The 26,561-nt window shown below is 43.4% G+C and overlaps 2 protein-coding genes across 3 annotated transcripts in view; one reads left to right on the top strand and one right to left on the bottom strand.

Moving 5' to 3' along the window:
• Bag4 (BAG cochaperone 4) overlaps positions 1-8,043 on the bottom strand; it is a 46,453-nt gene extending 38,410 nt beyond the window's left edge. Inside the window, exon 1 of the mRNA XM_045131631.1 lies at positions 7,758-8,043. Coding sequence (XP_044987566.1) covers positions 7,758-8,027 — 270 coding nt within the window. The 5' untranslated portion in view covers positions 8,028-8,043. The remainder of the gene's footprint in view (positions 1-7,757) is intronic.
• Positions 8,044-8,228: 185 nt separating this feature from the next.
• Lsm1 (LSM1 homolog, mRNA degradation associated) lies at positions 8,229-24,235 on the top strand. Of its 2 annotated transcripts, XM_004671509.2 has the most exons (4): positions 8,232-8,578; positions 13,925-13,993; positions 18,254-18,369; positions 23,596-24,235. In XM_004671509.2, exons 1-4 carry the CDS (start codon positions 8,533-8,535, stop codon positions 23,764-23,766), a joined length of 402 nt encoding a protein of 133 aa, XP_004671566.1. In that variant the 5' UTR covers positions 8,232-8,532; the 3' UTR covers positions 23,767-24,235. The 2 variants fall into 2 exon arrangements, with proteins under 2 accessions (XP_044987270.1, XP_004671566.1); XM_045131335.1 differs by lacking the exon at positions 13,925-13,993 and having other exon boundaries at positions 8,229-8,578.
• The last annotated feature ends 2,326 nt before the right edge of the window (positions 24,236-26,561 follow it).

Raw genomic sequence — 26,561 nt, 5'->3', positions numbered from 1 at the left:
ATTAAATGTTACTATTTTTAGAATATTTGTATTACTTAGAATTAATAAAACCTGGTTTAAAAACCTAAAAGAAAAAATGCTGATGAGGATGTAGGGAAGGAAGAAGCCTTATGCATTGCTTGTAGGAATGTAAACTGGTACATTTGCTATGGAAATCAGTACAGAAGGTCCTCAAAAAACTAAAAATAGGCAAGGCATGGTGATACACAGCTTTAATCCTAGCACTCCAGAGGCAGAGGTAAGAGGATCATTGTGAGTTTGAGGCCAGCCTGGAACTACATAAGTGAATTTAAGGTCAGCCTGGGCTAGAGTGAGACCTTACCTCGAAAAACTTAAAAAAGAGAGAGAGAGAGAGAGAGAGAGAGAAACAGCCAGGTTTGATGGTTCGTATCTTTAATCCCAGCCATGGGGAGGCAGAGGTAGGAGAATTGTCATGTGTTCAAGACCAGCCTTGTCTACACAGTGAGTTACAGACTGAGCTAGAGTGAGACCTTACCTTAAAAAAAAAAAAAAAAAAGGCACAGAGGAGGGGGACACACATAAACCTTTGCCAAGTGTGTTTCTGTTTGTTTGTTTTTTTAATTAGCATATTGTACCCATTACTTTCTCATTGCTGGGATAAAATATCTGACCAGAGGCAATTTGCTGGCTTACAGTTCTAGAGTATTACAGAATCTATCATGGTGGGAAAAGCATGGCAGAAACAGAAAGCGGGTGTCTATCCTCACATCAGCAGGGAGGAAGGAGTAATAACTGCCGATGGCTCGGTTAGCTTTCTCTTTTTTTGTAAGTCCAGGAACCTAACCCAAGGGATGGTGCTGCCCAATTAGGGTAGGTCCTTCCATCTCAGATAATCTAATCTAGAAAATCCCTCACAGACAGACCAAAGATTTGTTTCTGTGGTGACTCTACATCCTGTTGAGATTACCTGTCACACATATATTAATTATGCCTAATAATGGACTTCATTATGAAATTATTATATTCCCCCATTACCCTCTTTTGTCCTCCCCCTCCCACTGCTTCCTTTCTTCTTCCCAACTAGTCCACTGCTTTTCTTGGGAGGGGGGTGACCCAATGAGTTTCATAAGGGTTTCTTATAGGATTCTGAGTGAGTGATTATTTACAGGAGCATATGCTCCTTACCAATGGCTACACTACTAAAGAAAATGTCTCTCTTCCAGCAACTATTAGTTGTATATAAATACTACACAGAGTAAGGCCTCATGGACTCTTCTCTTCATCCAAATAGGACGGTGACAGACCCAATCTTGTACAGGTTTTGTGCCAGTAATCACAAGTGCTGTGAAGAAGAGTGCAACAGCAACGTCATGCGGAGACAGTGTTCCCCCTTACTCCTCCCCTCCTACCACTCATACATTTTGCTGCCTCATTTTTCACAATGTTTCCCAAGCTTTGGAGGGAGTAATACATATGTCCCATTTATGGCTGAGTACTCAACAGTCCCTTATTCTCAACATTCTAACCATATATGAGTCTCTGGGCCCTATAAAAATGAGCTTCTCTGACCAAAGCAGATGGCAGCACTCATCTATGTGTTACTCAGAAGGCATATTTTTGTATTTTTTCTTCGTCGTCTTCTTTTTTTTTTTTTTTGAGAGTGTCTCACTCTAGCCCAGGCTGACCTGAAATTCACTGTGTAGTCTCAGGCTGGCCTCGAACTCTTGGCAATCCTCCTACCTCTGACTCCTAAGTGCTAGAATTACAGGCATGTGCCACCACACCTGGCACTATTTTTGTATTTATTTATTTATTTATTTATTTGAGAGAGACAGAGAGAAGTAGAAAAAGAGAATGGGCGCGCAAGGGCCCCCAGCCACTGCAAACAAACTCCACATGCATGCGTTGTCACCTTGTGCATCTGGCTTACATGGGTCCTGGGGAATCGAACCAGGGTCCTTTAGCTTTGCAGGCAAATGCCTTAACCACTAAGCCATCTTCCCAGCCCTATTTTGTTGTTGTTGTTGGTTTTTTTAATTTATTTATTTGAGAGCGACAGACACAGAGAGAAAGACAGATAGAGGGAGAGAGAGAATGGGCGTGCCAGGGCTTCCAGCCTCTGCAAACGAACTCCAGACGCGTGCGCCCCCTTGTGCATCTGGCTAACGTGGGACCTGGGGAACCGAGCCTCAAACCGGGTCCTTAGGCTTCACAGGCAAGTGCTTAACCGCTAAGCCATCTCTCCAGCCCCAGCCCTATTTTTGTATTTTTAAGTTAATCTTTTAACTAATTGTTGGTTTGTTAGGTTTAAGATGAAGCCATTATTTTCCCATGGAAAACCGTTCCTTCTCCTTTTTTTATTCCTGTGCATGTGAGTTACCTGAACCTTACAATCATCTTGTTTCTCCCACATCACTCACTGCCAATGGGTATTATCCTCCTAAAACTACTTCTGAAAGTGACATTTTACTTATCTATGCATCCAAGAAAACAGATAGTGTGATTTAAAAAAACACAGGGCGCTGAGGAGATGGCTCAGCGGTTTACGGGGCTTGTTGCAAAGCCTGCTGGCTCAGCTTCAATTCCCTAGCACCCACATTAAGCCAGATCCAAAAAGTAGCACAAAAGTCTGATGCAATGGCAAGAGACATTGGCATACCCAAACATACACACACAATTTTATAAAAACATAAAAATATACTAAAATACTAACAACAGAGTCTAGTTGGTTACTGTATGTTTTCTAGGTAGTTACTGAGAATTTCAACTTTCTGTATGGTTGAAATTTTTTGTCTGTTTTGAGGCAAGGTGTCACTATAGCCCAGGCTGACATGGAACTCAACTTTGTAGTTCCAGGCAGGCCTTAAACTCATGGCAACCTATCTTAGCCTCCCTAGCGTTGAGATCAAAGGCATGCAACACCCTGCCCAGCTTGAATTTTTTTTTTGTTTTTTTTTTTGTTTTTCGAGGTAGAGTCTCACTCTGGCCCAGACTGTATGTAGTCTCAGGGTGGCCTTGAACTACATCTGCCTTTCAGGTCCTGGGATTAAAGGTGTGCACCACTATGACCAGCAAAATTCTTTATAATAAAATCTTGGGCAGAAGATCTCCACATTCACACATGCTCAAGCACATGCTCTTCTTTCCTGTCTTCTAAACTACCATGAGTTCTATTCCCGATAGAGCTTATCTCCAGGCTGGAGAGATGGCTTAATGGGTAAGGCTCATGCCTGCAAAGCCTAAGGACCCATGTTCGACTCCCCAAACCCCACATAAGCCAGACACACAAGGTGATGCATAAGGTGGTGTATGCACAAAGTGGCACATGTGTATGGAGTTCAATTTGCAGTGGTTAGAGGCCCTAGTGTGCAAATTCTCTCTCTCTTTTTTTTAAAAAAGTTTATTTCCAAAATGACTCCCAAGGATTCACATTCTTGTGAAGCTGCCTCCCTCACCATGCCAGATTGGTCTCTAAAACAGAAGGTGGGGAGGGCGTTGAAGAGATGGCTTAATGGTTAAGGCACTTGCTTGCAAAGTCAACAGACCCAAGTTCAATTCCCTAGTACCCATGTAAAGCCACATGTACAAGGTAGCACATGTGTCAGAGTTTGTTTGCAGTGGCTAGAGGCCCTGACACACCCATTCTCTCTATCTGCCTCTTTGTTTCAAATAAATAAATAAAACGAAACAGAAGTGGTACTTCTGTCTTGTTATGCTGTTAGATCCCTCCTTCTAGAGAAGCAAATAAATCACCCAGGGATCTTGTTAGAATGCAGTCTAACTCAAAGAGATTTGGAGCAGGGTCTGACAACATTTCAAAAATGCTCCTACATGGTGCCACTAGTTCAGGGACCAAACTACAATGATACAAGTACTGGATATTACAGGAGACTTGCTGGATACTTACAAGATAGCTACAGGGTAAGGAGAGTGTTATTCTTCAAAGCTATATTCAGACAGATGACTTCTAATTTGTCCCTCTGCCATATTTAAATATGTCAATAAAGTCAAGTCTTTGTTGTGGTTCAGAGCAACATCACCTCCATACACCCAACTGTACAGCTATACTGCTCAGACTGCAGTGTACATTGAGCACCTCCTGAGGACCTTCAAAGCTGAAGCATTAAGCATGGAAGAGAACAGGTTCTGTACTCCTAACAGCCTCACAACTGACACTGAAGCTCTATAGATAATACTTCTTTGAGTAGATTTTCAGATTCCTGTGGAACAGCAGGAATAGGTCAGTGGTAGAGATTGTGCCTAACACACCATGCATGAGGCTGTGGGTTCAATTCACAGCGCTGAAAAGAAAAAAGAAAAAAAAACACACAAGAAATAAAAAGTAAAAGATGGACCAGACAGATGACTTAAGATGTCAAGGAACTTTTCCAGGAAGCCTAAAGACCCAGGTTCAAGGCTGGAGAAATGGCTTAGCAGTTAAGCGCTTCCCTGTGAAGCCTAAGGACCCCAGTTTGAGGCTCAATTCCCCAGGACCCACATAAGCCAGATACACAAGGTGGCGCATGTATCTGGAGTTCGGTTGCAGTGGCTGGAGGCCCTGACATGCCCATTCTTTCTCTCTCTCTGTTGCTCTCAAATAAATAAAACTAAACAAAATTTAAGACCCAAGTTCAATTCTCCACAACCAACCTAAGCCAGATGTACATGGTGATGAATGTATTGAGTTTATATGCAGTGGCTAGAAGCCCTGGCATGCCCATTCTCGTTCTCTCTCTCTCTCTCTCTCTCTCTCTCTCTCCCTAATAAATAAATAAAGATTATTTTTTTAAAGAAAAAAAAATCCCATACTTAAAAATTTTTTTTGCCAGGCATGGTGGTACACGCCTTTAATCCCAGCACTCAGCAGAGATAGGACTGCCACAAGTTCAAGGCCACCCTAGACTACATAGTGAATTCCAGGTCAGCTTGGGCTAGAGTGAAACCCTACCTCGGAAAAAAAAAAAAAAAAAGGAATTAATAAAACCCAGGCTGGAGAAATGGCTTAGTGGTTAAGGTGCTTGCCTGAGAAGCCTAAGGACTCATGTGTGACTCTCCAGATCCCACATAAGGCAGATGCACAAAAGTGAGGCAAGCGCAAAGTTGCACATGCCCACCAGGCGGCGCAAGTGTCTGGAGGTTGATTTCAGTGGTTGAGGCACTGGGCACATCAATTCTCGCTCTCAAAAACAAACAAACAAACAAAAAAAAACCAACTTAGTAAAAGCCAATAAAGTTAATACCATGGATTTGGAAAATTTGCAACACTCCTGACTACATGCCTATCTTTTGTAATTGTTTCCTAGAGCTGCATAAGAATTACTATTCTAGGTGTGGTGGCTCATGCCTTTAGTCCCAGCACTTGGGAGGCAGAAGTAGGAGGACTGCCGTGAGTTCAAGGCCACCCTGAGACTACAGAGTGCATTCCAGATAGCCTGGGCTACAGCAAAATCCTTCCTCCAAATTAAAATAAAATAAAATAAAGAATTATTATTCCTAGGGCTGGAGGGATTCATCAGTTAAGGTGCTGCTTGCCTGACAAGTCTAAGGACCTAGGATCTATTTCCTAGAACCCATGTAAAGCCAGATGCACAAAGTTGCTTATCATGTGTCTGGAGTTCATCTGCAGTGGCTGGAGGCCCTACAGCACCCAATCATTCTCATTCTTTCTCTCTCATAAATAAATAAATTACGAGATATTTAAAAAATCAAAAAAAGAATTACTATTCCTACACTTTTAAGTTTCAGAGTCATCAGCTGAAAGGTTAAGTACAAACTTAAAATGGTTTACAGATACCCATTACATATTTCCAGTTTTGTCTCCCAATACATTAACACCATCACCCACACTATAGATACAACTATGCTCCAACCAAAAAACCTCACAACTCCTGACACCATGCTAAATTCTTTCCAACCCCTTCCAGTCTCTTTACCCCAGAAAACACACTTTTGCTTTGATATTAGGCAAACCTAAAAGAAACAGTTTAGAGGTCCTTTGCTTGCCATCTTTAATTTGAGTACTAAAAGACCAAGCACTTCATTACTAGATGATGGGATTAAAAATCAGGCTACTTATTCCAGACTAAAGCACAGAAAATATGGATCCTTCTTTTCTTTACAGAAAGATTGCTACAAGCTTTTCCCCCATACACAAATTTAAGAATAGCATACCATAAAACGCACTCTTTAAAAAAACATAGAGGAAGGCGGGTGCGGTGGTGCAAACTTTTAACCCCAGCATTTGAGAGGCAGAGGTAGGAGGAGCGCCATGAGTTTGAGACTACATAGTGAATTCCAGGTCAGCCTGGGCTAGAGTGAGACCCTGCCTTGGGGGGGGGGGGAGGGCAGTAACGGGACAACGGGCTGAGGAGATGGCTTAATGGCTAAAAGCACTCCTTGCTTGCAAAGCCTGAGAGCCCAGATTCAATTCCCCAGCCACTCACATAAGGCTGGATGCAGTATAGCATGCATCTGGAGTTTGTTTGCAGTGGCAAGAGAACCTGGTGTGCCTATATACGCAAAGATAAGTGAATGAATGAATACAATTGTTAAATGCACAATTCACTGTTTTTCTACAAGATTCAAAATTGTGTAATCACCACCATTAACTTAAGAACATTTTAGCACCTCAAAAGAAATGGGTTTCTCAACACTTCTGAGTCCCCCAACCCCTTACAAGTTTATTTATCTTTCTGTCACTATGAATTTGCCTACTCTGGACACTACATATGCACAATCTATTCAAGGTTCATTTTGGATTGAAACATGTACCAAAACTCCATGCCTTTCTTTAAATAGTACTGCGTTGGATGTTATGACCTGTAACATGCGCCACATCTTGTTAATCCATTCATCAGTTGATGTCTGTTTATGTTATTTTCTTTTTTTTTTGCTATTATGAATAACAATGCTATGAACATGTATATGAACGTTTCTATATGGACACATTTTCAGTTCTTCGGATATATACCGAAGAATAGATACACTGGATCATACACCAATTCTATGCTTAAAGTTTTAAGAAACCGCCCAGATATTTTCCGAGGGACAACCCCAGCAATGTATGGGCATTTTATCCTTGTATTTTGAACAAATAAGGGTATTACACACTTCCTCAAAGGGTAAAAGAGGCGTGCCACTACTCTAGAATGATAGCCCCTATTTCTGGCAAGTATACAGATAATGTCATTAGGTCCAAATATAGTAAGCGAGTGAGTTAACCTCTCAAGCCTTCTTCATTCAAAAATGGTATGCACTAGTAACAATTAGCACGCAGTTACCATGAAGACTGAACGGGCAGCATCAAGAGAAAAGGCGCTTTATAACATTGATTATTCGTGCTTCAATCACGGACAAAGCTTTGGGGCAAGGGGCTCAATTAAATGCTCAGATCCCTCCCCCTTATGGCGATTCCTTCCCTGCGGGAGGAGAGGGGTTGCTGAGCGACGACAGGGGATGCAGCCACCGTTTCCACACAGGACTCATATCGTTACAGCTCAATCTCTCCAGGCCGGCCTGCTCCTAAAGCTTAAGGAAGTCAACGCAGACTCTTTCGTTGTTTAATGGTACCAAGCACGTTATTGTGGCCGAAGCAAGATAAATACATAATTTTTAAAAAATGGAGAGGCAAATGGACCCCAAGCAGACACCCCCCCACCTAAGTCTCCACTCTCAGCCTCCCCAACGTCCCAACACGAAAATCCGAGCAAACATGGGAAAGCCCAGACGTGCTCTCTGCACCCAGGACTTCCGTACCGGGTCTCCCCCACCCCCGGGACAGGCCGTGCCCAGCTTACCTGGTGGCCGCCGCCAGCTCGACTCGGCTCCGGCCAGGCCCCTCCAGAGGCGTAGTAGCCGTCGCCCCCCGCGCCTTCCCCCGGCCAGGTCTCGGTCGGGGCGCCTCCGCGGCCCCGCCAGGAGACGGGAGGCTGCGGAGGCTCGGGGCGCACAGGAGGGTACAAGGGCGGAGGCAGGGGCACCGGCGCATCGCCGCCCCCGGGCCCGTAGTAGCGGCCGTAAGAAGGACCGTCGCTGGGGCCGTAGCCGGAGCGCCTCAGGGCCGACATGGGCTCGGCTGCCCCGAAGCGCTTCCCGCCCCCCACGGCCCGCCCATTGCGCAGGCGCCCGCGGGCGACAGCGACTGGCGAGCCGCGGGGAGGTCGGACGCCCGCAGCCAATCGCGGGAAGCCCCGCCCCTCCCGCCGCTCCGTCGCGTGCGGTGATGGACGGCCAACCCCGACCCCCGCCCGCGCCCTGCGAGGCCCTGTCTCCTCCTCGGCACTGAAGAAACAGCGGCCCACCTTCCGGGCCACCTGGACGTCCCCTCCCCTTGTCCGCGACGGACTGCGCACCCGTCCGGCCTCTTCCGGAGGACCGGGCACGCGGCACCGGAAGTGGGTGGGGTGACATGAAAGTGTTTCCGGCAGCGCCCGGCGGCCGCATTCCCGTGCGGATGTGCAGGTGAAGAGGGGCCCGGTTCTTCCCGGCCCCGCCGAGGCGGCGACTGAGGGGGTGGACGGAGTGTCGGACGCGCGGGCTGGCCGCTGTCCCTTAGACTTGCCCCGGCTCAGAATGAACTATATGCCTGGCACCGCCAGCCTCATCGAGGACATCGACAGTGAGTAGCTCCTCCTCCCTCCCGGGAAGCCTGGGGCTGCGCGCGCCTCTCCCCCGGGGGCTCCGGGCCGGGGCGGCTTGCTGCCCTGACTCGGTCCCGTAGGCGGCCTCGCTGCCCATTCGGTGCCGGGGCTGGGAGCCACCCATGCTGTGCTATTCATTTTTGCTTCTGAGGGTCGCAGCCGCCGAGCTTGCCCCATAAGAGGCCCCGGCTTCAGCCCGCAGTGTGTGGAAGTACCAGGTTACCAGTGAATGCATGAGACGACTTAACGGAAAGTAGTCTACAAAAGAAAAAAAAAAAACCACCAAAATGTTAAGACAACATCAGTTGGATTTAATTAGCAGTCAACGAAGGCACCGTTGTGTAGCCTTTCGCAATCTTCTGTGACTGAGGATCATTAGAGCTCCGCGTAACGGTTGTAGAGGCCAGTGCCAACATGCTGACTTAAGGATACATCTGTTTTTGTTTTTGTTTTCAGTGATTTTTCGAGGTAGGTTCTCGCACTAGCTCAGGCTGACCTGGAATTCACTGTGTAGTCTCAAGTTGGCCTTGAGCTCACGCCAACCCTCCTACCTCTGCCTCACTGTTTTTTTTTGTTGTTGTTGTTGTTCTTTTTTAATCTTCTAAACAGTTTTCTTTTTACTAAGACCTTCCGTATTTCCAGTTATTATGCAAAGTTCAGTCCTGTATAGAAACAAGAGCGCTAACGCCTTTTTCCTTTTATTTTTTTCTTTATTTTTATTTATTTGAGAGTGACAGACAAAGGAGGAGAGAGGGAGAGAGAGAATGGGCATGCCAGGGCCTCCAGCCACTGCAGACGATTTCCAGATGAATGCGCCCCCTTGTGCCTCTGGCTAACGTGGGTCCTGGGGAATCGAGCCTGGAACCGGGGTCCTTAGGCTTCACGGGCAAGCGCTTAACCGCTAAGATATCTCTCCAGGCCGCTAACTCCACTAAAGGGTTACTATCTCTCAAGCAACATTCTTTAAATTTTATGATCTGTAAATGGAAAGGGTTTATACAGTTTCACGCAAGTTGTAGCAAGCTGTACATTTAATATGAGCATGCAGATTAGCACCTATGATAACCTTCCTTTTTTTTTTTTTTTTAAGGTAAGGTCTTACTCTAGCCCAGGCTGACCTGGAATTCATTCTGTAGTCTCAGGGTGGCCTCTAACTTACGATGATCCTCCTACCTTTGCCTCTGTAGTGCTGTGATTAAAGGCGTGCGCCACCACGCCTGGCTATCTTCGCATTTTAGGATTATCTGAGGGTTGTTTTTTATTTTTCCAGGTAGAGTCTCACTCACTAGACCCAGGCCAGCTTCCAACTCAAGGCAGTCCTGCTTTAGCCTCCCAAGTACAGGACTGTTCGAGATCTTTTATTATTATTATTTTGTTTTTGAGTGAGAGAGGCAGAAAGAGAATGGGTGCACAAGGGCCTTTTAGCCACTGTAAACAAACTTCAGACTCCCTGCACCCCCTTGTGGTGCATGTGCGACACTACGTGCTTGCGTCAATACGTGGACCTGGAGATTGGAGTATGCATTCTTAGGCTTCTCTGGCAAGCAAGCGCCTTAACCACTGAGCCTTCTCTCCAGCCCTGAGATCGTTTTGTGTTTTTTTTTTAAACCCAATTTACTTTGCTATGTAAGGGAAAATGTAGATTTGACCAAATATATCGTACTTTAGGCTCATGCTTACATGCAGATACGTGTATGTGTCATATAGATACACATTATTAGTAAGTACTGTGTAAGTTTATTAGTAAGGTGGATAATGAAATATGCTTTTTTTAATGATTTATTTATTTGAGAGAGAGAGACAGACAGATTATATAGAGAGAATGCCAGAGCCTCTAGCCACTGCAAATGAATTCCTGTATTTTCACCCATCTCATGAATAGGAAGTATTCCTCCATTTTACTTATTACTCTTATCCACTGCTTTTGGAACTTTTTTAGTCTTTTTCTTCCACATCTTCTGTCTGTGTCCGTCCCCTACCATTCCTTTTACATATATTTTGTCTGTCCAGTTTAAGTGTTTTATCAGTTGGTCGTAACCATGAAACTCACATCCCTCTATGTATGTGTGTATGTTTGTGCATATACTTATGCATATGCATATAGATGTGTGTGTATGTATATGTATATATATGTATGTATGTATATATGTATAGTAGCCCAGGCTGGCCTAAAACTCACAAAGATCCTCCTACCTCAACCCTCCCAGTGCTGGAGATTACACACATAAGCCACAACCAGCACCTTCAATAATTTTCTGACTTTAACTCCTGTTCTTTCCATGAGCATTTTTTTTTTTTTGAGGATTTTGCTGCCGCTGTTGTGTTAAACTTTTTTATTGACAACTTCCATAATTATAGACAATAAACCATGGTAATTCCCTCCCCTGCCCTACTTTCCCCTTCACAAACACACTACAGATCCCCTCCCTCTCTCAATTAGTTTCTCTTATATTTTGATGTTATCATCTTTTCCTCCTGTTGTGAGGGTCTTGTGAAGAGACTGCTAGACACTGTGAGGTCATGGATATCGAGGTCAATTTCTGTCTGAACAATTGCATTGTAAGCAGTCCTACCCTTCCTTTGACTCTTACATTCTTTCTGCCACCTCTTCTGCAATGGACCCTGAGCCTTTAAAGTATGATAGAGATGTTTCAGTGCTGAATACTCTTCTATCACTTCTTTTCAGCACTGTGGTGCCATTTGGGTCATTCCAGTGGTCACTGCCATCTGAAAAGAGAAGCTTCTTTAATCAAAAGTGAAAGTAGCATTAATGTATGGGTATGGGCTGGAGAAATGGCTAAGTGGTTAAGAAATTTTCTTACAAAGCCTAAGGGCTCAGGCTCGATTTCCTAAGACCCATGTAAGTCAGATGTGCAAGGTGGCACATGCGTCTGGAGTTCATTTGCAGTGTCTGGAGGTCCTGGTGTACCCATTCTCTCTCTCTCTCTCCCTCCCTGTCTGTCTCTCTCAAATAAATAAATAAATGTAAATACAAACATATGTGTATGGACATTAAGAAAAGTGCTTACAGGGCAGTTTGATGAGCACAATACATGCATTTAGCCAGACAAGAGAAGGTTTTACATGGTTTCCTATGGGTCATGACCTCCCCTGCCATAAGCTTTTATATATTTTTTATTTTATTTATTTGAGAGAGAGGAAGAGACAGAGAGAAAGAGAGAATAGGTGCACTGGGGCACTGAAATTTTTCTAGCAAGATATGTGATGGTCTGGCATGGTGGCGCATGCCTTTAATCCCAGTACTCAGGAGGCAGAGGTAGGAGGATTGCCATGAGTTCAAGGGTACCCTGAATTCCAGGTCGGCCTAGGCTAGAGCAGGACCCTACCTCGGGGTGGGGGGCCAGGAGAACCTCACTGAGATCTCGTTTCCTTTTCTAATAACTGGCTTAATCTCATCCACCAGTGTCATCATCAGTATTCTGTCTCAGAGCTTTTCCCTTTGTTATCTTTTCTTATATAGCCACTTCTGTGCTAACCTGGAATTCACTCTGTAGTCTCAGGGTAGCCTCGAACTCTCGATAATCCTCTTACCTCTGCCTCCCAAGTGCTGGGATTAAAGGCATGCACCACCACACCCGGCTCTTTTTTTTTTACATTTATTTATTTGAGGGGGGATGGGTGCTCCATGGCCTCCATCTACTGCAAACAAACTCCAGATGCATGCACCACCTTGCGCATCTGGCTTAACATGGGTCCTGGATTGTCAAACCAGAATCCTTTGGCTTTGCAGGCAAATGCCTTAACTGCTAGGCCATCTCTCCAGCGCCTATTCTGCTGTCTTCTTTAGAATAATTGTATTTACAACAACATGTAATTTTCTTGTCTTTCCTCACAGTGAATATAAATTCAAATGTTGGTGACTTTCAGATCCCAGAAGAGCATGTGGCTCTCAACAAGTAATGAATTTCTGCACTAGCTTATTGTTAAGTCCTCTTAAAAGTCTGAAGCATTACTTTTATTTTTGTTTTGGTGCTGGGAAGTGAGCCCAAAAGTCTGACAGTTGCTAAGCCCAGACTTTGCTACTGAGCTACAAGCTCAGCCACTGAAGCATTATTCAAAATTTCCTTGATTGAAAACAAAATATGAAATAGAAATTCTTTTATCTGTCTCTATATATATCTTTTTCATTTGTTTTGGTTTTTCAAGGTAGGGTCTCACTCTTTTTTAGGGTGACCTAGAATTGACTGTATAGGCTCAGGCTGACCTCAAACTCATGGTGGTCCTCCTGCCTCTGGAGTGCTAGGATTAAAGGTGTGGCACACACCAAAGCTCTTCTTACTAAGTTAAAGGAAAAACAATTCTAGGGTAAAAGTCATACAAATCAAGCTATATGTGGTGGTGCATGTTCATAATCCCAGTGCTTAGGAAGGTGGAAGCAGGAAGATCAGAGGTCTTGCTGTGTAGGGGTTTGGGGCTAAATGGGCTAAACAAGATCCTGTGTTTTAGTTATTTTCTCATTTCTCTGAACAAATACCTGACCAAAAGCAGCTTGTGGAAGGAAAAAGGTTTTATTCAGCTTCAAGTTTCTAGGGGAAGTTTCATAATGGCAGGGAAGGCATGACACATGCAAATAAGTCCCTCCAGGGTTAGAGAGATGGCTCAGCAGTTAAGGTGGGCCCCGGTTCAGTTCCCCAGCACCCATGTAAAACCAGTTGCACAAAGTGCTATATGCATTTAGAGTTCATTTGCAGTAGATAGAGGCCTTAGTGTACCCATTTATTTTCCCTCCCTCCCTCTCTCATAATGGCATGGAGTAAACATTCCCATTCCAAAAGGGAAGAAGCGTCAAATCTTAATCTCTGTCCTGTATCTGGGACTCCTGGGAATCACCTGGGCTTTAAAAGGCTGTGCTGCCTATAACTTCTTTCCTGGGCCAGGTCTGCCCTGAGCCTGCCACCATTGCAACTTAGGGTTCACTCACAGCTAGAAAAATCCCTCACAGGTGGGATCAGAGTTATTTCCATGGTGAATTCTCAATCCTGTCCAGGTGGCAACCAGAGATTAACCATCATACCCTGTCTCAAAAATGTAAACATTAGGTTTAAATGAAACCAGTCTGGCTTCCTGGCTATGTACCCTTCTTTTTCTTTCCAGACTATGCAACACTTCTCTGATTCTTTTCACTGCTGATCTCATCTGCATTCCAAACTACCCTGGAATTCATGTTTTGCAATGAACTCTATCCTAAATACAGTAGCAGAAGAAACAGTACAATTTAAGCTATTGACCAAATTTTCTTTGTTATTCTGTAAGCTTGTGATGCTGACAGCTTTCATTTTAAAGGTCTTTTTTCCTCTCCCTAGAAAAGCACTTGGTCCTACTTCGAGATGGAAGGACACTTATAGGCTTTTTAAGAAGCATTGATCAGTTTGGTATGTATTGGTTATGAATTTGTTTTGTGTGTGTGTATGTATTTGGTATGTGTGTCCGTGGGTTTGGGTGCACATGTGTGTGCAGGTGCTTGTGCACATACGTGCATATGGAGGCTAGAGGTTGGCATCAGCGTCTTCCTCAGTCATTCTCCTGTAGTTTTGAGACAGGGTTTCTTACACCAATTCCACTAGACTAGCTAGTCAACAAGCCCTAGGGATTGACCTCTTTCTCCTCTCTAGGGCCAGGATTACATGTAGACACCACCATGCCCAACTTTTACCTGTCTGCTGGGGAGTCTGAACTCGGGTCCTCATGCTTGCACCACAGGCACTTTTACGGACCTATCTCCCCTAACTCTGCTTATAAACTTATTTAATTCTTGCATAATAAGAGCCACCATTGCTATTTTTGGTGCTATTTCATGCCAAAATTCATTTGTCTGCGAAGTTATCAGCATAATGGAGCTCTTCTGAGTGAATAAATCATCCTTTTGCCAAAAATAAGAAAAGGAAAAAACCTGTGGGAAGCAGGGTCTTACTTTAGTGCAAGTTAACCTAGAACTTGACCTTTCTGAAGTGCTGGGATTAAAGGTGTGAAACACCACACCTGGCCATGCTTTGTAGATTTTTATGTATTGGGGAGAGAGAGAATGAATGGGCACGCCAGGGTCATTGCAGATGAACTCCAGACACATGTGCCACTTTGTGCATCTGGCTTATGTGGGCACTGGGGAATTGAACCTGGGTCCTTAGGCCTGCAGGCAAGTACCTTAGCTGCTAAGCCATCTCTCCAGCCCTATTTTTCAGATTTTGATTAGGTGATTAAAAAGCTTTTATGGGGCTGGAAAATGGTTCAGCAGTTGAAGCACTTACCTGCAAAATGTAATGATCAGGGTTCCATTCCCCAGTACCCACATAGAGCCAGATGTACAAAGTGGCTCGTGCATCTGGAGTTTGTAGTGACTAAAGGCCCTGGTGTGCCCATTCTCCCCCTCCCCCTTCTGTCTGTCTCTTCTCTCTGTCTCCCTCTGCTTACACATAAATAAACAATTTTTTTTTTAAAAAAAAAAGCTTTTATGGTGCACATCTTTAATCCCAGAATTTGAGAGGCAAAGATCAGAGGATTACTGTGAGTTTAAGGCCAGCCTGAAACTACATAGTGAATTCCAGGTCAGCTTGGGCTAGAGAGATACCCTACCTAAAAAAAAAAAAAAAACTTTTATGTATTTGTGTAAAACTGATTTTCACTAGTATTTTTGGGGAGGTTGTTTAATTTTGTGTGTGTGTGTGTGTGTGTGTGTGTGTGAGAGAGAGAGAGAGAGAGAGAGAGATTGAGAGAGAGTTGTTATCTTGCATAGGTTAGAGGACAACCCTAAGTGTTGGTCCTTGCCTTCTACCTTGTTTGAGGCAGTTTCTTGTTCACTGCTGGTGAATGCCAAGCTGGCTAGCCTGCAAGCTTCTAGGATTTTTCTGTTTCTGCATCCCATGTCGCTGCAGGGGCCTGGGATTACAGATGCTTGTTACCGCGTCTGGGTTTATGTAGTTGGGAATTGGAACTCAGGTCCTCAAGCTTGTACAACATGCCTCTCTCAGGCTCTCACTACAATGTTTGGACTATTTTTATTTCTCTCATTAGAGGGAGCCAATTCATAGAAAAAAATGCATTGCAGTGAACAGGCTACTCCACTAGTTGTAAATTGCCTTGGATGCAACAGCTTAAAGCACTTCATGTACTGCAGGTAACCTCTCCCTGTCCAGTGAACATTGACTAGAACACATTTCCTAAAGCTTTGTGTGGGCCATTAGGCTCAATAGCTTCATACAGGGATACATCAGACATAGCAGTCATCTATGTTTTCCAGTCTGGATTTTCTTTTTTTTTTTTTTCTTTTTTTATTTATTTACTTATGAGAGAGAAAAAGACAGATAGAGAATGGGAATGCTGGGGCCTCTAGCCACTGCATACAAACTCCAGTCACATGTGCCCCCTTGTGCATCTGGCTTATGTGGGTCCTAGGGAATCGAACCTGGGTCCTTAGGCTTTGCAGGCAAATGCCATAACCATTAATCCATTTCCCCAGTCCCGAGTCTGGATTTTCTAAGAGACGTGTTTACTTCTGTGACAAGAAGCTTCTCTGTTCACAATGACATTAATAGGTAGGCATGCACCTGTATAGTCCCAGGGTCTTGATAGGCTGAGGCAAAAAGATCATTTTGGAAATAGATCATGACCTATCTCAAACAAAAACCAAAAAAGAAGATAGACAGCCAGGAGAGGTGGTATACACCTTTAATCACAGCACTTATGAGGCTGAGGAAGGAGAATTGTTTTGAGTTCAAAGCCAGACTGGCCTACAGCATGAGTTCCAGGTCTAGCCTGGGCTAGAAAAGAAAAAAAACGAAGAGGATACGTAGGTGTCTGCTTTACTTCAGACAAAACTGGTACTAATTAGAAGAAGAAAAATAATCATACAGGCTGGAGATATGGCTTACTGGTAAAAAAAAAAAAAAAAAAAGACGCTTTGCCTACAAAGCCTAAAGACCCAGGTTTGATTCCCCAGGATCCACTTAAGCCAGATAAACAAGGTGGCACATGCATCTAGAGTTCATTTGCAGTGGCTGGAGGTCCTGGTAAGCCATTCTTTTTTTTTTTTATTTTTTTTTTTATTTTATTTATTTGAGAGTGACAGAGAAAGAGAAAGAGGCAGAGAGAGAGAGAGAATGGGTGCGCCAGGGCCTCCAGCCACTGTAAATGAACTCCAAATGTGTGCGCCCCCTTGTGTATCTGGCTAATGTGGGTCCTGGGGAATCGAGCCTTGAACCGGGGAACTTAGGCTTCATAGGCAAGCGCTTAACTGCTAAGCCATCTCTCCAGCCCGACATTCTTTCTCTGTCTTCCCCTCTCTCTCCATCCCTCCCCCCTCTCATAAATAATAAATAAATAAATAAATATTTTTAAAAAATAATTATAGGAAAATCACTTAAAGCACTTTGAGGGCTGAGTACTGAATGTTGAGTTTACTCTAAAATTACAAGATATGCTGTCTGACCAGGTGAAAAAACAGATTCTTGCTGTATCTTAGTCCATGGATATTGAATTATGCATCAGGTTAAATGAATATTAAGTACTAAGACTAAGTTAAATCTTCAGTAAGTCGTCACATACACATATCCACACAACAAAAGCTGTCTCCTTGTTTTGTTTTGTTTTTCAAGGCAGAGTCTCACTCTGGCCCAGGCTTACCTGGAATTCACTATATAGTCTTAATATGGCCTCAAACTCACAGTGGTCCTCCTACCTCTGCCTCCTGAGTGCTGGGATTAAAGGTGTGCGCTACCACGCCCAGCTCAGCTGTCTCCTTTTAAAAACAAAAGTTTTAATCTTGGTAGTTGTTTATAATCAAGCTTCCCAAGTTCCCATTCATTGATATGTTCTTTAAATTATGTTGATTTTATTAGACTGATGTGCTACCTGCTGCACCAACAAGATTCCTTTATGTTAATTTTAGCAATTAACTGGTAAAAGAATTTACTTTCATAATTTATACCTACCATCATTCATTCATGAGCACACATAATCCACACACTGTAATTGTTTAGAAGTCTCTTAAAGCTAAACATGGTGGCTCATGCTTGTAATATCAGCAGTCTCAGAAGACTAATACAAAAGGATCGTCATGAGTTCGAGGCCAGCCCTTGGAGTACATAGTGAGTTCCAGGCCAGCTCAGGCTATAAAGTGAGATGCTATCTTAAAAAAAAAAAAAAACAAGTCTTCTAAACAGTGTGTCCTAGTCAGTGAAATAAAAGATGAAATTATTTGAATTTTTGTTCTTCCTAGAATTAGAAAATTTGGAAATCAAGTTTAGTTAAATATTTTGTTTGTTTGTTTTTGGTTTTTGAGGTAGGTTTTTACTTTAGCCCAGGCTAACCTGGAATTCACTATGTAGTCTCAGGGTAGCCTTGAACTCACAGTGATCCATGCCTGGCTTGTCTTCAGTTATTTTAACTAGAAAAGATTTAACTAGCTGGGCATAATGGCACACACCTTTAATCCCAGCACTCAAGAGGCAGAAGGAGGAGGATCACTATGAGTTTGAGGCTATCCTGAGACTACATAGTGAATTCTAGGTCAGCCTTGGCTAGAGTGAGACCCTACCTCAAAAAAACAAAAAAAATTAAAAATAACTGAATATATGAGTTATGGACCTTGCCCAATAATATGAACTAAATCTCATTATTTCTCTCCTATACACTTACAGCTAACTTAGTGCTACATCAGACTGTGGAGCGTATTCACGTGGGCAAAAAGTATGGTGATATTCCTCGAGGGATTTTTGTGGTCAGAGGAGAAAATGTGGTCCTACTAGGAGAAATAGTAAGTGAAACAGTTATGCTATATGATATTGGTGTTCATGCTAGTTAGTTTCTTTGTCTTTTCAAGGGGGAGAAAAATGGTCTTTCTATTTTAGCCAGCTCTCACAGGCACACACCAAATGAGGCAAATTGTATTTGCCAAGGGGAAACTACAGACTGTTACTAACTTTATTACAGTGCCTTTTGACATTTTAACAATTTTGTCTCTCCAACAAAATATTATTGGTTTTATCTGACAGATTAAAAAAGAAAAGAAAGAAAAAGGGAGAGCAAGAGAGAAAATCTGGGTTAGAAACAGGTGCTGTTTTTCTGTTCTTTACTAAAACCTTTTGTTGTTGTGTTTTTCTTTTTCTTTAACTTTGTAATACTTATCCACATCTTAATTCTTTTTTCAGAAGTGTGGTTTGACGTGTAGCTGTTTTATTTAGTATTTTATTATTTATTTATTTACTTATGAGAGAGTGGGTACACTGGCACCTCTCACCACTGCAAACAAATTCCAGACATGTGCGCCACCATGTGCTGTGCATCTGGCTTATGTGGGTTCTGGGGAATCAAACCTAGGTCCTTAGGCTGTGCAGGCAAGTGCCTTAACCGCTAAGCCATCTCTCCAGCCCCCCATGTAGCTGGGCGTGGTGATGTACCCCTTAATCCCAGCACTCAGGAGGAAGGAGGATCGCCATGAATTCGAAGCCACCCTGAAACTACATAGTGAATTCCATGTCAGCCTGGGCTAGAGCAAGACTACCTTGAAGAAAAAAAGGGGGGAGGCTGCTGGAGGGATGGCTTAGCAAAGCCAAAGGACCCAGGTTTGATTTCCCCAAGACCCACATTAGCCAGATACACAAGGGGGCACACATGTCTGGAGTTCATTTGCAGTGGCCAGAGGCCTTGGTGCACCCATTCTCTCTTTCTCTCTGTCAAATAAATAAAAATAAAATAAGTATCGACTGGACCATGGTGGCACATGCCTTTAATCTTGGGAGGTAGAGGTAGGAGGATTACTGCAGGTTTGAGGCTAACCTGAGACTAACTAGTGAATTCTAGATCAGCCTGGGCTAGAGTGAGACTCTACCTTGAAAACTCCCCCCAAAAAATGCTGGGCATGGTGGTGCATGCCTTTAATCCTAGCATTCAGGAGGCAGAGGTAGGAGGATTACTGTACATTCAAGGCCAGCCTGAGAGTACATAGTGAATTCCAGGTCAGCCTGGTCTACAGCGAGACCTTACCTTGAAAAGCCAGAAATAAATAAATATTTTTAATTTTTGTTGTTTGTTTATTTATTTGAGAGAATGGTCATGCCAGGGCCTCCAGCCACTGCAAAAGAGCTGCAGATGCATGTGCCACCTTGTGCATCTGGCTTACGTGTTCCTGGGGAATCAAGCCTCAAACCAGGGTCCTTAGGCTTCACAGGCAAGTGCTTAACCACTAAGCCATCTCTCCAGCCCGTAAATAAAAATTTTAAAAAGTGTCTATACATTGAAAGAAAACTTAGCAGTTAAAGGCACTTGCTTGCAAAGCCTGAAGGCCTGGGTTTGATACTCCAATACCCACATAAAGCCAGATGCACAAAATGGTGCATGCATCTGGAATTATTTTGCAGTGGCATGAGGCCCTAGTGTGCATATTCCCTCTGTCTCTTTCTCATTCTCTATCTCTCTTTGTGCTTGCAAATAAATAAATGATTTTAAAAAAAAAAAAAGAGCCAGGGTGTGATGGTGCATGCCTTTAATTGTAGCACTTGGAAGGCTAAGTTAGGAGGATTGCTGTGAGTTCAAGGCCAGCCTGAGACTACATAGTGAATTATTGGTCAGCCTGGGCTGGAGAGATGGCTTAGTGATTAAGGCATTTGCCTGCAAAGCCAAAGGACCTAGGTTCAGTTCCCCAGGATCCACATAAGCCACATGCACAAGGTGGCACATGTGTCTGGAGTTCATTGGCAGTGGTTGAAGGCTCTGGTGTGCCCATATTCTCCCTCCCTCCCTCCTTCCCTCCCTCTCTCCCTTTCCCCCCTCTCTGTCTCTCCCTCCCCTCCCTTCTCTCTCTCCCCCTCCCTCTCTTTCCCTCTCCCTTACTCTCTCAAATAAATAAAAAAAAAAGTCCTAGCTGAGTGTGGTGGTGCACGCCTTTAATCCCAGCACTCAGGAGGCAGAGGTTGGAGGATCATCATGAGTTCAAGGCCACCCTGAGACTACATAGTTAATTCTAGGTCATCCTGGACCAGAGTGAGACCCCCTACCTCAAAAATAAAAAAATAAAAATTAAAGTCCTTAAGAAAGAAAGAATACAAATTTGTTCATGAATGTTCATAGTTCCCTGGGGTCCCTTCTGTAAGAAAAAATGTTCAACATGTTAAAGCTTGGGACTGAAAAGTTTTACTGTAGTATCATTAAAGAAACATGATTTGTGCTTATGTGAAACCAACAATCAGTTTGTAGAAGTTAGATACTACCAAGAAGACTCATACCCAGAAACTGTTCAGATTCCATTAACATAACATTGCTTAAGAAGTCTGTAACGGGCCATGCCACTAATCTCAGAACATGAGAGGCTGAGACAGAAGGAGCATCAAAAGTTCATGGGCAGCTTGGGCTACATGGGGAGACCTTGCTTCAAAACTGAGGGTTCCCTGGCCTCTGCCTCCAGGATGTTGAAGAGCCCAGCCTTAAGTAACAGAGGTGACTGCTTCATCCTGATCATATGAACAGCCAAACCAACGAATGAAACACCCAAAGCCCAAGAGGCAGAGAGCTAAGAACGCTGTCTTCCTTCCGCTTGCTACCATGGGTTGTGAGAGAGGGGTTAGGTGGCAATATATATTTCTCTGATAACTTTTGACCCAGGGCAAGGATAGCTTACGCAGTGTGTATGACCTCTAACCTCCTGGTGAGAGTCCTCCATCTGGTAATGCAAGTGTGTGAGCTCTGAGACCTTGACAACTAGTGACTGTCCAGATTGGAACATCTGCAGTTTGTCATTGCTCTCCAAGGCCTTATCAAAAGCTGGAGGAAGACGAGAAACAGTGCAGCCTGATGTGTTAACACATGTAACCTTAGCACTGGGGACACTGAGGCAAGAGAATGGTGAGTTTGAGGCTAGCCTGAACTACATACTGAGTTCCAGGGCAGCCTGTACTGTGTGCTGAGACCCTGTCTCAAACAAGAAACCTTTGATGCCTTGTCCCCTATAAGCTGTCCATATTACAGAAACACACAGTAAAACCTGTATGTTTTTAGGATAATTAAAAAATCCATGCATAGGGCTGGAGAGATGGCTTAGCGGTTAAGCGCTTGCCTGTGAAGCCTAAGGACCCCGGTTCGAGGCTCGGTTCCCCAGGTCCCACGTTAGCCAGATGCACAAGGGGGCGCACGCGTCTGGAGTTCGTTTGCAGAGGCTGGAAGCTCTGGCGCACCCATTCTCTCTCTCTCCCTCTATCTGTCTTTCTCTCTGTGTCTGTCGCTCTCAAATAAATAAATAAAAAATTAAAAAAAAAAATCCATGCATAGTGAGGCACATTTATAGCAAGATTCTTCTGCATTATGAAATTGGTTATCAAGTGTAATATTTCATATTAAATAAAAAAGTTACAGTCATTATCTGTATTGGTTTTTTTTTTAAGGAGTTTATACCTGTTACTAGTCATCAAACCATGTTTGGGGGAATCCCACCTATAATCGCACCACGTGGGAGGCAGAGATGAGTATCACCATGAATTCCTAGACAGCCTGGGCCACAGAGTGAGATGCAGGTCAGCTTGGACCAGAGCGAGACCCTGACTAAAAAAAAAGAAAGAAAAAAAAATACATTGATCCAATTGTTAGTCTTCCATATTGGATTTTGTTTGTTTGTTTTTTGAGGTAGGGTCTCATTTTAGCCCAAACTGACCTGGAATTCACTATGTAGTCTCAGAGTGGCCTTGAACTCATGGCAGTCCTTCCTGCCTCTACCTCCTGAGTGCTGGGATTAAAGGTGTGTGCCACCATGCTCTGGAATTTTTTTTTTTTTAATTCTGCTTTTCTGCATTTATTCTAAATTTCCTGCAATGAGTATATGTTTTTGTAGAATGAAAAAAAAAAATTCTAAGCAAAAGAAAAATGATAAAAAATAGTTGAAAAGTATATTGGGACCAAACCAATTTTGTAATTTATCTGGCCTACTGAAGTTTTCTTTTGGTTTTTCGAAGTAGGGTCTTACTCTGGCCAGGCTGACCTAGAATTAACTCTGTAGAATTAACTCTGTAGTCTCAGGGTGGCTTGAACTCACAGTGATCCTCCTACCTCTGCCTCCTGAGTGTTGGGATTAAAGGTGTGTACTACCAAGCCTGGCTCCTACTGAAGTTTTCTATGGACATATTGCCATAGAGTGGGGAAAAGAGTCTTAGGTTACAACTTACAGACTTTAGTGAATGTAACAGGGGGGCTATTTATTGCCATTAAGAGAAGAGAGAAATGTACTTTTGGATCAATCAATATTCTCTACCTTTTTTTTGTTTGTTTTTGTTTTTCATGGTAGTGTCTCGCTCTAGTCCTGGGTGACCTATAATTTCACTGTGTAGTCTCAGGGTGGCCTCAAACTCATGGTGAACCTCTGCCTCCTGAGTGTTGGGATTAAAGGCATGCACCATCATGCCTATCAGTCTGTACCTTCTTTTTGAGTGACAGCACCCAGAAATTAAGCTGACTTTGAAAATGTAAAAATATAAGACTTAACTAGAGCCAATTTGGCCATAGTAGTTTTCTTGGATTCTGAATAGCTGGGAAGATAGCTGTCTGTAAGCAGCCCTAGAAATCTTTTGGAAAAGGTAGTCCTTAACTAATACAAAAACATCCTGGGACTGGAGAGATTGCTTAGCAGTTAAGGTGCTTTCCTGCTAAAGCCTAGGGACCCAGGTTTGATTTCCCCAGTACCCACATAAAGCCAGATGCACAAAGTAGCACATGTATCTGGAGTTTGTTTACAGCAGCTAGAGGCCCTGCTGTGCCCATTCTCTTACTCTCTGCTTGCAAATAAATAAATAGAACTTTTTTTTAATCCTGACTACCATAGGATTTTGGATAACCTGTAGCTTTTTGCTATACATTGATATTGTCCTTAAAAGATATCTTGATCTTAGTATAGTTAGAAAAAGCAAACCAGGCATGATACTGGAATCTACTTTTCTTTAGATTTTGTGGTTTCTCATTCTCAATCCTTATGGAAAGTTGTTCATACCTGACTGTTTTACAGGACTTGGAAAAGGAGAGTGATACACCCCTCCAGCAAGTGTCTATTGAAGAGATCCTAGAAGAACAAAGGGCGGAACAGCAGACCAAACTGGAAGCAGAGAAGCTGAAAGTTCGGGCCCTTAAAGATCGGGGTCTCTCTATTCCTCGAGCAGATACTCTAGATGAGTACTGAGTCCTTTGCTCAGATGCTCTTGTCTCGGAGAGAGGGACTGTCACTGAATGGAAGTGACATCCTCACCTCACACATTTGACCAGAGACTGAAGTTAAAGAGCTATTTTTATTTTTAATTCTTGCACATATGTCAGCATAAAAAAAAATCATGGGATTTTTTTTTTCTTTTTAACAAAATCATTGTAGATTTTGTTTTTACTCCTGTTTTTGAAACAATCTATGTAACCCTGACTGGCTTGGAACTCACTCTATAGACCAGATTGAACTTGAACTTGCCATGATCCTGCCTCTGCCTCCCAAGTGCTGGGATTACTGGTGTGTGCTGCCGCACCAGCTTCCTAGTTTGAAGAAACAGTGGCATGAACTCCTTCCACACATACATCACTGCAGAGCCAGTGGTTTTCTTACATTGCTTTAGAGTTTACAGGGGACATTATTTCATTTACTTGTAAATAAAAGATGAATCTCGGAACTGTCATTTTATTCCAAAGTTAGGAGTTGCCTTTAGTGAAAACACAAAAATCCAAATAACTGGTACTTATGAAATGAGTATTTTCATGTTAATTATCGTGCTGTTCCTCACTCCACTTTTCATGTTTGTATTTACGATATGAAAAAGGTTCAAGCTTGAGAAGGGAACTTTCACTTAATTTTTCCAATAACTAGTTGCAATAGAAGTCTCATGTTTAAAGAAACTTCACTCTTGCTTTACCCACAACTATTTCAAACTAAGTTCCCATGAGTGAAAAAACAGACAGACAGGTTTTTCTAAGGCTTGTATGTATGTATGTATGTATGTATGTAGTGAAGTGTCTGAATTATTTTATGCTGCAGCATTAAATATACCTAGTTCATGAGGGTCAGGTGTTTTCAAAACTGTCCCAGAGTCCTGTAAGCCTTTGAATCCTGAACTCAGTAGATTGGTTCTAAAGTACATTAAGAAGTGGCTGTCCTTTACCTAGGCATGCAACTCAGTGGTAGAGCATTGGCATAGAATGTACAAGTCCCTGGATTCATTCCATCACAGCACTGGGTAGTGTGGAAGGGGTAAGAAGGTCATCCTTAATCAGTGTTTATAAAAACTTCCTGCTTAGCCAGAATTTGTTATTAACAACGCACACAGAACAAACTGTTACTAACATAAAACATTAGAACTGATGACACTCTTGGTATTAGCAGTAACACGACACTTCAGGAGCTATGACTCACTACAGTTATGTTTTCAACACAGTCACAGGGAAAGGAACCTAATTTCCATGATAAGTCCCCACTTGTATCTGGACTTCACAAGGATGATGTGTTTTCACACAGCCCGGAATGAAACTGCCCACACTACTTTCTTCTCTCAGCCCTGTCTTGGGGTACTGAAATCGGGTGCTTCCTTACCTCCCACCACAGTGGGTATACATATATGTACGCTTCAGGAACAATTCCAGTTGATACTGTTTCTTCCAACTGGGGCTCCCATGAGACTTCTTTCAGAAGAGAAAAGTTCTACCATAGCCCCACTTCCATCTTCATTCCGAAATAACTGAGCATATCTCTTAATTCTTTTTTTTTTCCCAATTTTTATTAACATTTTCCATGATTATAAAAAGTATCCCATGGTAATACCCTCCCTCCCCCTCTTAACTCTTCAAACTACCCCCCCTCGTTGGTCCTTGACCTTAGATTCCATGTGCTCGGTTGTTTAGACCACAATACCCCCTCACACTGCTAACTCCTAAAAGGCCTTGAGTACTTACCGGAACTAAATTTCCTCATCTCGTTGAGGATTCTTGGGAAAGTCACTTCAAGGTGAGTGGTAGCAGTTCTACATGGGGTTAGAAGGTTGGAACAGGGCTCTGGCAAAACAGTGCGGACAGCCCAGGGGACAAACTAACAGACACATAGGCAAAAATGGGTAGCTGAGTAAAGTGGTTGACACCTGTAATCTCAGCATTTGGAAGGTTGAGGCAGAAGGATTACTGCAAGTTTTGAAGCTAGCTTGGGCTACATAGTACCAGACCAACATGATCCTATAAAAGAAAGTAATCTGGGTGTGGTACACGCCTTTAATCCCAGCACCCAGGAGGAGAGGTAAAAGGATTACAGTCTGAAGCCACCCTGAGACTACATAGTGAATTCCAAGTCAGCCTGGGCTAAGGCAAGACCCTACCTGGGAAAACCCAATGAAAAAAAAGTATTGCAGGCAGTTCCCAACCTCTGGCCCTAGATCCTCAAGCTAGCTTTGTGGAGACAACTGCACTGCATAGCTCAAGAATTCAGAAATGTACTGGAGGGGAAATGCTAGAGAAAAGGCATTAATGCAAAAATTGCCCCATTCCTCACCCACCGAGAAATACAAATTAAGAGTATGCACATGAGTGTTTGATGTGGGCATTTTCTTAAGCCTGGCATGGTGGTACACTTTAAACTCAGCACTTGGGAGGCAGAGGTAGGAGGATGGCTGTGAGTTCAAGGCCACCTGAGACTACATAGTGAATTCCAGGCCAGCCTGGGCTAGAGTGAAACCCTACCTCAAAAAAACAACAGGCGGGCATGGTGGTGCATGCCTTTAGTCCCAGTACTCGGGAGACAGAAGGATTGCAGTGGGTTCGAGGCCAGCCTGCGACTAATTCCAGGTCAGCCTAGGCTAGAGCAAGACCTTAACTCAAAAAAAAAAAAAAAAAAAAAGTTTACGGGCTGGAGAGATGGCTTAGCGGTTAAGCGCTTGCCTGTGAAGCCTAAGGACCCCGGTTCAAGGCTTGGTTCCCCAGGTCCCACGTTAGCCAGATGCACAAGGGGGCGCATGC

This window comes from Jaculus jaculus, chromosome 12 (genome assembly GCF_020740685.1).
Source record: "Jaculus jaculus isolate mJacJac1 chromosome 12, mJacJac1.mat.Y.cur, whole genome shotgun sequence".
Taxonomy (NCBI): Eukaryota; Metazoa; Chordata; class Mammalia; order Rodentia; family Dipodidae; genus Jaculus; species Jaculus jaculus.
Note: the sequence above shows the minus strand (reverse complement) of the source record. Positions and strands in the feature narration are given on the sequence as shown.

Coding starts and splice junctions, on each gene's coding strand:
- Lsm1 (XM_004671509.2), top strand. CDS start 8,533: ATGAACTATATGCCTGGCACCGCCAGCCTCATCGAGGACATCGACA. Junction 8,579..13,924: donor CCTCATCGAGGACATCGACA/GTGAGTAGCTCC, acceptor TCCTCTCCCTAG/AAAAGCACTTGGTCCTACTT. Junction 13,994..18,253: donor AAGAAGCATTGATCAGTTTG/GTATGTATTGGT, acceptor ATACACTTACAG/CTAACTTAGTGCTACATCAG.